The sequence below is a fragment of the Capsicum annuum genome, chromosome 4, assembly GCF_002878395.1.
Source record: "Capsicum annuum cultivar UCD-10X-F1 chromosome 4, UCD10Xv1.1, whole genome shotgun sequence".
In the NCBI taxonomy this organism is placed as follows: domain Eukaryota; kingdom Viridiplantae; phylum Streptophyta; class Magnoliopsida; order Solanales; family Solanaceae; genus Capsicum; species Capsicum annuum.
The window spans coordinates 190,791,279-190,803,430 of NC_061114.1; the positions used below are offsets into that span (position 1 = coordinate 190,791,279).

Genomic DNA, 12,152 nt, shown 5'->3' on the forward strand with positions numbered 1-12,152 from the left:
GTTTGAGGTAATGTAGAAAGTTCAATTAATTCGTGAAAGGTTGAAGACAGCCCAAAGTCATCAAAAATATTATGTTGATGTGAGGAAAAGAGACCTTGAGTTTAAGTTTGGTAACTTGGTTTATTTAAAAATTTTACCCATGAAAGGGGTGAAGAGATTTGGAAATAAGGGGAAGCTTAGTCCCCGTTATGTTGGCCCCGTATAGGATTTTGAGTTGTTTTGGCAAGGTAGCTTAAAGTTAGAGCTTCTTGTAGATTTGGCATCGGTGCATCCAGTGTTTCATGTCTCGTTGCTAAAGAAATGTATATGTGATTTAGATTCTGTGGTTTCTTTGGAAAGTGTGGATGTGTAAGATAGTCTCTCATATGAAGTTCCAGTTGAGATCCTTGACCGTCAGGTTCGTAGGTTGAGGAATAAATAAGTTCCCCGAGTTAAACTTCTTTGGCAAAATCAATCCGTTGAGGGAGCTACTTGGGAAGCAAAAGGAGATATGCGAGCCAAGTATACTTATTTTCTCTCCACGAATTCAGATCCAACTTGAGGTAATAGTTTCTCTTAAATTGACTCTCTCCCGTCCTATAACTCAGCCTTATAACCATCCTCATGTCATTACATGTATTCATAAATTCAGTTTAGTCCATGTATCATGTCTCAGACTCAGTTGTTTTAATCATGTTTCATTTCATAAGTATTCAGTATACGGCCACATTTTCCTTGAGTATTCTCAGCCTAACCATTTTTATTCGAGGACAAATGATCCCAAGGAGGAGATATTGTAATAACCCAAGTTTTCATGTTCTAAACCTCCCAAGAAATATCCCATGAGGTTAGCTGTAATACCCCATAAAATCCTAAGTCTAAAATTCAACTCGTTTAGCTCTTAAAGCTCTTTAAAAGATTCAACACTTAGAAAATTTTGGCAAGTATTCCAACACTTAGCTTATTTCAAGCCTCCGAACTTCAGGAATTTATTTGATGACCCTCCTAACCTCCATTTTTGGATTTTCAAGTTGTGTTGCGATCGGGGAAGTCAAGAGTACATCCCATGAAATTTTTGAAATTTTTGGAGTAGCGTAAGGGCACGTTTGGGTGCCCAAAACAGTGGCACCATGCGATTAGCATGCGTCGTATGCTCTATAGCATGCTCCAAAAATTTTCAGCATTTCAGGGTCAACTTCAAACGATCATAACTTCCTGTATATATTTAAATGTGAGAGTTGCTATATATAAATAGAAATCTCTTTGAGTCCTCTTTCCAATTCAATTGGTTTCATCCAATTTGAACATCGGAGTAAAAAGTTATGATCAATTTACTTCAGCCTATCAGACAGTCAACAGAGGAATAGCTGCGTCTTTCTCTCTTTCTTTAGGGGCATTTGGTCATCTTCCACCTCTATATATACCTCTTGACATCGAATTAAGCCTCATTTTCAGAAAAATATACTCCTTTTCTCTAATTTCTCTCAAGAACAATAAGAGGAGTTTTTAATTGAGGATTCAAATTCAAGAATTTTCTCCATCAATCTTTATGAAATCAAGAATTAAGGTATGCATAGTGTTCATCCATGGATTCCTTTCATCCATGGAGCTCAAGAATCAAGTTTTAAATTATGTATTGTGAATACTTTGTTGTGGTATGATTATGTTCATGTTGATGGTTGTTGTATGGTTTCAAGTTGGGATTTTTATGTATTTTCATGAAGCTATGTTAGTATGTAAGTTGAAATCTATGAAATTAGTTGTTTATGATATCTATATTGTTGGATGTTGATAATCAAGTTGTTGATATTGAATGATTCCCAAGTTGGAATCTTTATGTGTTATTATGAACCTATGACACCATGTGAGTTGAAAACATGTAAAACTTGGTTGTTCATAATGTAAAATCTTATGGTTTCACCTATGCCTAAATTGTGCGTGAAAGGTGTTCGATGACAGGACTAGAATAATAATAATCATGTTTTTATGACTTAAGAGTACCAAGTAACAAGTCCATAGTCTATGCTTTATGATTCTACATGAATTCCATGTTATTGATGTATTGTAGTGGTGATATGTAGTGAACATGATGTTGAAGTTAAGAAAGTACTTCCATGTTGAATGTATCCCCTCCCATATATGAAATGTTGAGAATCATGTGTAGTATGGAATCCCCTACTTATGATATTGTGAATTGTGGACTCTATTCCTATGAACAAGTCAGTCATGTGTGTCAGTTTCTTTCCATCGAGTCCTGGGGGTACTTGTACCCAAAAAATATAGATGTGTGCCTAGAGCCATGTCATGTTTTCACGATATCCACAGTCAAGCCATGTTCCATAGAACTCAGTCAGTCATGTGACTCAGAAAAAATGCAGTAACTCAGTATTCTCAGAAATCTCATGAACTCAGTCAGTCGTAAGTAGTATTTTGTCAGTCAACGAAACTCAGTAACTCAACTCAGTATTCATGTTCAGTGTCTATTCAGATGGGAGTAGGATTCAGCACCGACCGAATCCCAGGATGGGAATCCACACTGCCAGATTGAGGGTGAGATTCCTAGAAGCAATCCTTACGTTCCAAAACTATGTAGCCAGCATAGGTTGAGATATCAACACTGCTAACTTTAGAGTTGATGAGGTGGATACCCGCCGTTCTCTTATGGGGACACTGCCAAATTTGAGGGTCACTCACAACTTGTCTTTACCCATGGCACGGTATTGGCATCCTTCTAATCAGGGTACAGATTGGACCCTGATTTAGCTATTGAAGCATATTTGGGGCATATCGGTTAGATGAATTCTCCCACAGTTACAGTTTCAGTATTAGTCATAGTAAAAGAATTCAGATAGTTTATCAGAATATTAGGACTGTCAGATAGAGTAAAATTAGTTACAGTATGGAACTCAGCTAGTTCCACCAGCATCAGACTCTCAGTTACAGTCACGTATGTTGTCAGTTATTAGTATCATGTTATGACAGTTTCAGTCTCGTAATTATGTATGTATTCTTACGTTCATATTAGTCAGTTAGTATAGTTCATGTATATGAACCCTTTGCATATAGCCTACCTCACTAGTATACTCAGTACATTCAGTTGTACCGACGCATTTGCGCTATGGTTCTTTCTCTTATGTTACACCATAAGTTCAGAGGCACGAGCTTCAGAGCAACAGTAGTTGACCAGTTCCAGCTTTCAGCGTCGGTGGTGAGTCCTCATCATGCGAGGACATATGGCTTATCATTTCAGTACTCAATTTTATTTTATTATTTTATTTTAGTTTTCTAGACGAAGTTAGTTGGGGATATGTCCCATTCAACTCCTTATTCAGACAGTTAGAGGCTTTCAGATGATTACAGTATCTTCAAATTTAGACTTCAGTATTTTCAGTTGTTTTGGTATTGTGATACCCCTTTCAGATATAATGTTTCATTCAGTATTGAACCTTATGGCCTTACAGTATTACGTATTCTGCATTTATGCTCTATACTATGTAGTGTACAGGTACAGATATCAGTCATGGGTTAGCTTGTGGTCCTTCGGGGTCATGGGCACCATGTAGCTTTTCGATTACCAGAATCGGGGTGTTACATTAGCTTTCCAATGCATCAAGCCTCATATCAGTTCGAGGCTATGGCAAGAAGTAGTGAAAATTATTACTTAAGAGCCTGGAAAGACTACCATGGTTACAACTCAGGGTAACGAATCATTACCACTTATGATGATTCATCACAAGTGAGTCGTAACCACTCTAGTGAATCCCTTCGCCTTGAGCCTAGTGACTACGATACCTCAACATGACTCGTAATTAGTGCTACAAGTCGTATGGAGAAACTCCTAGTCACATCAGCGTGTGTGGCTAAGAACCCTCTCCAGTGGTTACGAGTCCGTATATGACTCGTAACCAAACTTTATGAGTCTTTACATAGACCCGTAACTTGACCAGTGTGTGACCCAAGGCCCAACTTCTAACTATGATCTATGCTACAACTCGTAATCAGTCATGACGAGTCCTTAGGTGGCAAGTCGTAGTTAAACGAGAATGTACCTAGAATCATAGAATCCCACGATACGACTCATACCACGAGTCGTAATCAGTTATTATGAGTCACAAGCTGAGTCGTAACAACTGGGGTATGTTTTTCTGCACATTTTTCTAAGGGCCTTTATGTCTTTTCCAACTCCCTTAAAAGTCAAACCCGTGTCGTTTTAGCTTCATAAAAGGATCCTCAATTTCACCAAAGAGAGTCAAGAGGGATGGTTTTCTCTTTTTCCTCAAGCAATTAAGGCTTCTCAAGAATAAGATCAATTTCAAGGATTTCGTCAAACCATCTACTTCAGGTATGTGGGATATTCATTATTGGGTTTCTTTTACCCGTTGAGCCCAAAAACCTTCTTTTTGGGTATGTGGGGTATTCATCATTGGATTCCTTTCACCCGTTGAGCCCAAAAACCTTATTTTTGCTTCAAGCATGAATTATACTCCAATTTATGATCAAGTTCAATATAAATCATGAAATTTATCCAAGTTTTCTCATTAGTTTTAGCCTTGTTAATAGTTTTATCCCATGTGAATCAGGCTCATATATATTTGTAGTTCCAAAACCCCATGTCGTGTTTGGTCAATATCATGTCAAATTCTCAAATTCATGCTTTAAACTGTATAAACATGATATCTTCTCAAGGTTGACTCATCTCATGTTCAAATTCATGTAATTTATCAGGTTATTGAAATATCTCATGTTTTTTTTGAGTCTTTGAATTATGACCTTATGTCACTATTTTAAGTGTTGTTGTCATATTCTGTAATCATTTATTGCTGGTGGATTATGAACACCCGATACCTATATGTTTACTTGTGTTCAGATCTTTCAAGTAATGAATCAGTTAACTCATGATTTTATTATTATACCCAGTATTATTTCATGTTCAATTATCAGTTTTATATATTCATGATTTCTTCAGATTAGGCATGCACTGTTATTTTTAAATTACCTTATGTGAGCAAATCAGTTATCAGTGTATGCATCAGTTATATTTTAGTGTCTTTCAATTGAGAGTAGGATTTTACACCAAGAGAGAAGTGTGGGTTCAGTGCATCCTACTTCCTAGAAACTACGTGCCACCGTAGGTTTAGGGGCCTCGCCAGAGAGAGTTTCCTTTACCTAATATGGGCTTATTTTAGTGATCACTCTAGTTTAGGTTCTACTCCGATGGCAAGGATAGAATAGCCTTCCTCAACGTGGGTCAAAAGTTGGACTCCATGGTAGCTCACATGGCTTATATCGGTTATATGATAGCTCCCATGCCTTCAGTCAGTACTCAGTTTATCTCAATTCAGGTTTGCTTGACCAAGTAGACAGATTTTAGTATTTATTCAATCAGTTTTACAGATTATTCAGTTATTTAGATAACAGTTATTCAGTTATTCAAATCATGTAAGTATATACTATACTTGGTCTTGCATTCTCAGCTTCACATGCTCATGTATCTATGTTCAGATTTCACATATATTTTAGTAGTCCTTGCCTCACGTACCAGTACATTCAAAGTATTGATCGCATACTTTTCTCTGTGCTATGTTGTCTTATAACATAGGTTTGGACGTGTAATTCACTGAGCATCCTTAGACAGATTAGCATCCTCCCGGCAGCAGTGGTGAGTCCTCATCCATCGAGGGTGATATTTTTTTTATTTTAGTCATTTATAACAATTACTTTTATGTCAGTCATCAGAGTTAGTTGGAGGCATGTCCCATCAACTCCTCATTTTAGAGGCATTCAAATGTTCACACTAGATGTTCAGACAGTCAATTTATCTTTCAAATGTCATCAGTTGTCTTTCAGACATGTTATTTATATTCAGATCAGTATTTCATTTTTGGACCATATTTCATCAGTTTATCTTCTGTACATGCTATTTCAGTATCCATTTTGTTCAGTGCTCTCAGCGGTACCAGTACATGGGTTAGCTTGGGGTCATTTGTGGCCTTAAGCACCGTGTCGCGACCAGGGTAGCCTTGGGTCGTGAATTAATCTTAACAATATGAGGTTTAAGGATAATTGATCATTATTCATTAGAAATCACCAAGTACAAATCATATTGGAACGTTATTGATCTTCGGAGTGCGCAATACCTTCACAGTGTGATAACCAGAAGTACATGCAAGATACATACAAAGGGGGGGGGGGGGGGGGGGGGGCTTCTTATTATTATTAATTATTCCCCATTTATTTATGCAAGCACATACAACTGAAATGATAAAACTGAAAAGGTAACACGAATCAAAAGATAAAAATTAGTGTAGGTTTAATTACATTATCATGCTACTCGACTTTGGTGGTCTGTCACAATTTGCAGGGCTCCAACCTATTGTTTGCCTCTCATTGTCGTAGATCACCATTTTATCTTGCATTGATATATCTGAAAAATGAAATATATGTCATTGGATTAGTCAAATAATGGTTTCAGTGGAATTGGATGCAAGGGTAAGATGGTGCAAAAAGGTATGTTGATTGTAAATTAACGTCAATTATAATGATAAGTGGTGAAATGCACTTGAATAAACACAAAACGAGGCAACCATTTTAGATGGAAGGAAAGAGTTCAGGCTACTCTCTTGTGCCAGATTTCATACCTCCAATAAGGTTGACATTTTGCAGGCCGGCTTCAGTACCATTTAGAACTCCCAAGCATACACTTCCCTTGGACTGCGAAACAAGTTAGTGTATTCATCATATAGAGGATTTTCCCCATCTGATCCTAACACTATGGAAAATAAAGAATGTTGAAAAACTTACTGAGATAATAAGATATGATTCAGGAGGGATTTCAAACTGAGCTTTGGATTTCCATCCATTGGTAAAGCTAAGTGCAAAGTGTTTGAAGTATTTCTTCACATCATTTATGGTTTTGAAAGGTCTTCTTCCCTTCCAGCACAATGGGAGTGTATAGTCATCCTTTGTTTCTCTTAGCGGCTTTCCATTCAGTTCTTTCTTCAACTGTCAATACAAGTGGAACTACAATAAGTTACAATAGACATCACATAATAAACCAACCAAAGACATTCATAAACTCAAATGTTGTACAACTTACTAGCGAAATAAAACCTTGGTATGTATGTGCGTTTAGGTAACTGAAGGAACTTCCACTATCAAAGACTACAAAAAGATTCTTGAGCCCTGTGCCTTTACCTCCAAATATAAGTTCTCCAGATCCCGTTGAATAGTGCTTCCTGTCATGCATGGAACATCAATATAGGTTAGAGGAAAAATTTAGAAAGACAGTTTGTCGTTGAGATTCGAGTGAGAAGTGTGCATTACATGTGATCATGTGCCATAGGAGTCCAGACTATGCGTGAGGAATCATAAACCTCATCTCCAAAGAAGAGAAAGCCTCCTCCTTTACCACTCAAGCAATGGCCTACCACATTTCGCACCAGACCCTTGTTGTGAAGCTGAGACACAATGCTGGCTTTTCCTTTCCCAAGACCAAGCACTCCATCCAAAGGATGATAAGATTGGCCAGGTAACTGATCATATCCACATCTACAAAGTTACAAGAAAATAAAAATTGATATTCTTTTGATACGTGTTAAAATGCAGTTCCTAGACTTAACTAATATGATAGAATAGAGTTATTTATCCTATCAAGGAGGAAGCTTTAGAATCCGCTCAAGAAAAAGATATACTTATCACCGATATGTACATTTATGAAGTACAGTGAAGGAAGGATTATTAGGACCTTTTTTAAACAACTAAGCACAACCATTAAGTATCAAAACTTACAAAACATTTGTGAGACTTCATCTAGGATTACCTCTTCAAACCAGCCAATCAGATGTCTAGTTGGCCTTTCAAACATTAACTACTGTGAATAAGGGTGTATGCTTTTCTCCGTGCTCCTTTTTTTTATTTCTTTTCCCTATCTGCTGAATATTTCTTTTAATTCAGTTTATGATGCCGATGAGGAGGAACAAAATATATTTCGTTACTGTGATGCGTATTTTTACTGACTATATGTCATTCTTAAAGTCCAACTATATCAATCATAATCTTCGGCATATAGGTGAAGTTATTGACAGTTCTTTCTTTTCTCTTTTTTCATACCAACTGTTTTATCTTTGGTCAATGGATCCTCCTAATGCTTCATTTACTAGCATAGGACAACAGTATTAACAAACATCAAATGAAAAAAAAAAAAAAAGAAGAAACACGTATCGGGAAAAGGACATTACAGAATATGCATTTTCATACAAGCAAGACAGATAAAAAGAAAGAATATAGAGTGAGAGAGGATAAGATTGATAACCCCAAAGCCAAATGAGGTTTTATCCGAGCACCACTGGTCATGTTGAAGGTAAACAAATCATTAAGGAGTACACCTAGAGATGAACCTCCATCAGCATAGTCAACCTGATAGTCACATTGTTCTGGACTCTCACATTTGTAATCAGCATGGTGTAAGGCGGCACATAGGGGATCCTTGCAGGGGACGAGGTCATTGTTTGGTTTGTAGAATGGATGAGGTGCCTGCAAGTATAGAAGTAGTTGGATGAGAAAGTCTTCCATAAATATGAAACTGTTTCAAATTTGACTATCAAAAACAAGAAATTTCAATCTGATCCCATCAACAACTAATTTAACTGATATTATATATTACTAGATGTGCTAGCAAGATGGCTATAACAAATATGACTTTGAACTTGATTCCATGGTAGTGGCAAACATGATCAAAGAGAAGGATACCAACAACTTGAAGCTAAAAGGAATCATTCGAGACATTGTTCAGGTCATGAATGGGGAAGAAGAAAGTATTTTCCACTACTATAGAGACGCCAACCAAACAACTAACTTCATTGCTAAACCGTCCTCTTCAAGTGGAAGTGGTACATTCTATAATTCTTTTCATCAACTCCCTAAAGAGGTGAAGGGACTATATCTACTAGATAAGTGGCAATTTCCTAGCACGAGGAGAAGGTGTGACAAATATAACTTTCTGTTAGTTGAACCATTGTAATTAGATTATAGTTGAAAGTCTATATCATTGTAGCTTTTTCATAGAAAGTCCATTATGCCTTCTTAATGTCTGTAGCCTCCTCTATCATCCCTAGGTGCTTAAATAGGGAAGAAATTCAGTGAGTAAATTCTTCAGTATATAATTAACCTCCATTTCCATGGCTTTAGAAAATTGAGTACTGGAAGTGTAGAGATAGCGTGCAATGATAGAACATTACTCCACAATATTGCAATGATCACTTAATTTGAGTTAGTAATAAGCTAATTTTGTAGTCAATTTTGAGAGTGGTTGTATTGAACAAGCATAAGAATGAGTTGAAATTAGAGTAAAAAAGATATGGTAAGACTTTACTCTTGTGCAGCGAACACAGGGAGCATCACATTGCAGCCACGTGAGGTCGCTGCCAGTGTCAGGATCAAGGAAATAAGGCCTTGAAGGCTGCCCTATATTGACCTGAACATAGTAATAACTGCAGAAGAAAACTAATTCAATCAATTTAACTTAGAAAAGGAAAATAGGGATTACAGTCTTCCTATATACCAAAGAACATTTCAAAATTCCTTTGGGAAAATGGATGGTCCATATGAAGTCCATACAAATAGTGCAAATAAATTCAGCAATGTAAATAGCATCATTGCATACCCAACGGGATAGACATTGCCATAGAGTGGTAGGACAATTGAAGAAGAGACAACTGGATTGACCACTGATGAAGAAGCTACAGAACTAGAAGACATCCATTTCCACCATTTCTTCTGCTGACTATCCCCATAACCTCCCTCTCCTCCTCCTCCTCCTGCTGCTGCTGCTGAAACAATAACAACTACAAAGATCAACATCCCAAGAATTTTTCCTCCCCCCATATCTCTCCTTCCTATAGTAAGAAAAAACTTCTATTTCTTAATTAATTCAGCAAAATCTTGCCTTATATATTTCTCAAAAGAAATTCCCACCCAATAGAAAAGTCTTAAGTGGATTCTTTGGAAGGGTTTTTAATTTACTTGTGAACTGAGGTTTGGTTTGGCATTGCTTGGATTCCTCAGTTTACTCCTTTGTCTTGTATTAAAAGACATTTGGGAGTACATAATCTATTATTTTTTTCTTGAATAAATTAACTGTATCTCTAAATTCTCAATCACAAACTCAAAGAAATCAACGCCATCTTTAACAATTGAATTGTATATGACATGCACACTTGACAAAAATATTTCATTTGGCAGTTGTCTGCGATTCATTCAACGGGATTAAATTTGAAGATTCATAATGCCCTTTAAGAATGTCGAGTTGCAAACAGTTTAAAGTATTGAAAATTATGCTAAGGGATTAAATGTAAATTGTTTTTGGTGCTTTTTTCAAGTAGTTTCTTTTCTTCTTAACCTTCAAATTGAGTCATGGTTTTATTTCCACATTGAGAATACATAACCATGTACAAAGAGGGCTGAGCGTGACCTTCTACTACTGTTGGCAAGGAGAAGATCCATCCTTCACTCTCCATTAGCAGCAGAAAGAAAGAAAAATGGTAAGCAAGAGAGGATTTTGAAGACAAATTAGGCTCTGACATAAAAGAAAAAAGTAGTTTGAAACTTCACATGTTTCCCTCATTGTGCCACGTGGAACAAATCCAAGCTTCCAAGAGAAGTTTGATAGATGAATTATTCACCATGGATGAAAATGCTTTGGACATAATATACATAATATAGACGCGTAAGCAGCACATACAGGAGAACATAGTTTGTTATCAGTTTGTTATGAAGTTAGAATATATTGTATAGGATTGGGACAAGTGTAAGCATTTTTCTTTTGTATTTTTCTTTGTACAAACACTTGTATAAAAGGATACACATGATCAATAAAAAGATTATCAGAAAAATTTCCACAATTTTTTCTTCAATTTCTTTCATGGTATCAAAACAATGAGCTCGATCCATCAAATTTACAATCAAAGTTTTTCAAATCACTAAAAATGACTGAAGAAGTAAGTAGCAAAAACTCTGCAAGCAGCAGTGTTCATCTTCCTGCAACAAGTGTGGATTTCAATCACCTTTACTATTGTCATCCATCTGATGCTCTTGGGATGAATCTGATCAGCTCGGTGTTTGATGGAAGGAAATTTTCAAGATGGAGAAAATCCATTTTGATAGCACTTTCAGTCAAGAGGAAGCTTGGTTTCATCAATGGCAATTGTCAAATGCCAGATCTAACTTCACCAGATTTCTCTCAATTGAGTTGCTGCAATGATATGGTGATTTCTTGGTTATTGAATGCATTATCCAAGGACATTGCAGATAGTATTATCTATTCCACTACTGCTAAGGAGTTGTGGGACAGTCTTGAGCAAAGATTTGGCAAATCGAATGGAGCCAAACTCGTTCACCTTCAAAAGGAATTGAGCATATTAGTTCAAGGAAATTCTAATGTATCAGGATATTTTACAAAGATGAAAAGAATCTGGGATGAACTAGATTCTTTGAATGTAGACATAGTGTGTTCCTATGTGTGCACATGTGAAGGAAAAACAAAATTATCCAAATCCCTCCAAGATCAAAGACTGATTCAATTTTTAATGGAGTAAATGACATATATGCACAGGCAAGTGGTAACATATTGATGATGAAATCTTTGCCAGGATTAGATGTCACATATTCATTATTGTTACAGGATGAAAATCAAAGAGAGATCTATGTTAATGAACAAATTTTTTCTGAATCATCATCTTTCATGGTGACAAATCAAGGGAAACAAAATGTCAAAGGAGGAAATCAGTTTTCCAGGAATGGAAATGTAAACCAATTGTAGAGAAATACAGGTGGATATCAGAAGTCTATTGTATACCCCCAAAGACCTAGTAACTCTCAATATAAGCCCAAAGAAAGAAGGGCCAAATACAACCCTAATGTGACTTGAACATATTATTTAAGCGGGGACATGGGATGGAAGACTGTTTTAGGCTAGTAGGTTTTCCTGATGACTTTGAGTTCACAAAAGGAAAAAATATTGTGGTTAAAGGAAATGCAGCATTCACAGGGGAAGATAGTCATGAGATTGGTGAAAATTACATAAAAGAAGAGAGAAGCAGTACTTGTCAATTCTACAATGATAGGGGTAATAGGTCATTCTAGCATTTCAACAAAGGGCAAAGGGCGGAAATTGTTCA

The 12,152-nt window shown here is 36.5% G+C and overlaps 2 protein-coding genes across 3 annotated transcripts; one reads left to right on the top strand and one right to left on the bottom strand.

Annotated features, from left to right (window-relative positions):
• Nucleotides 1-6,031: 6,031 nt before the first annotated feature.
• On the bottom strand, nucleotides 6,032-10,554 carry LOC107869592 (aspartic proteinase Asp1). 2 transcript variants are annotated; one of them, XM_047410884.1, is made up of 9 exons: nucleotides 10,448-10,554; nucleotides 9,641-9,806; nucleotides 9,350-9,467; nucleotides 8,291-8,511; nucleotides 7,303-7,527; nucleotides 7,076-7,214; nucleotides 6,781-6,981; nucleotides 6,618-6,690; nucleotides 6,032-6,403 (listed from the first exon to the last, which is right to left on the bottom strand). In XM_047410884.1, exons 1-9 carry the CDS (start codon nucleotides 10,491-10,493, stop codon nucleotides 6,294-6,296), a joined length of 1,299 nt encoding a protein of 432 aa, XP_047266840.1. In that variant the 5' UTR covers nucleotides 10,494-10,554; the 3' UTR covers nucleotides 6,032-6,293. The 2 variants fall into 2 exon arrangements, with proteins under 2 accessions (XP_047266840.1, XP_016571587.2); XM_016716101.2 differs by lacking the exon at nucleotides 10,448-10,554 and having other exon boundaries at nucleotides 9,641-9,933.
• Nucleotides 10,555-10,961: 407 nt separating this feature from the next.
• LOC124898031 lies at nucleotides 10,962-11,794 on the top strand. The gene is made up of 2 exons (XM_047411646.1): nucleotides 10,962-11,471; nucleotides 11,588-11,794. The coding sequence occupies exons 1-2, from the start codon at nucleotides 10,962-10,964 to the stop codon at nucleotides 11,792-11,794; spliced, it is 717 nt and encodes a 238-aa protein (XP_047267602.1).
• The last annotated feature ends 358 nt before the right edge of the window (nucleotides 11,795-12,152 follow it).

Excerpts from the sequence above, each read along its gene's own strand:
- LOC124898031 (XM_047411646.1), top strand. The coding sequence starts at position 10,962 with ATGACTGAAGAAGTAAGTAGCAAAAACTCTGCAAGCAGCAGTGTTCAT. Across the intron at positions 11,472-11,587 it reads ATGAACTAGATTCTTTGAAT|GCAAGTGGTAACATATTGAT; the intron begins GTAGACATAGTG and ends ATATATGCACAG.
- LOC107869592 (XM_016716101.2), bottom strand. The coding sequence starts at position 9,861 with ATGGGGGGAGGAAAAATTCTTGGGATGTTGATCTTTGTAGTTGTTATT. Across the intron at positions 7,528-8,290 it reads AAACCTCATTTGGCTTTGGG|ATGTGGATATGATCAGTTAC; the intron begins GTTATCAATCTT and ends GTAACTTTGTAG. Across the intron at positions 7,215-7,302 it reads CCTATGGCACATGATCACAT|GAAGCACTATTCAACGGGAT; the intron begins GTAATGCACACT and ends CATGCATGACAG.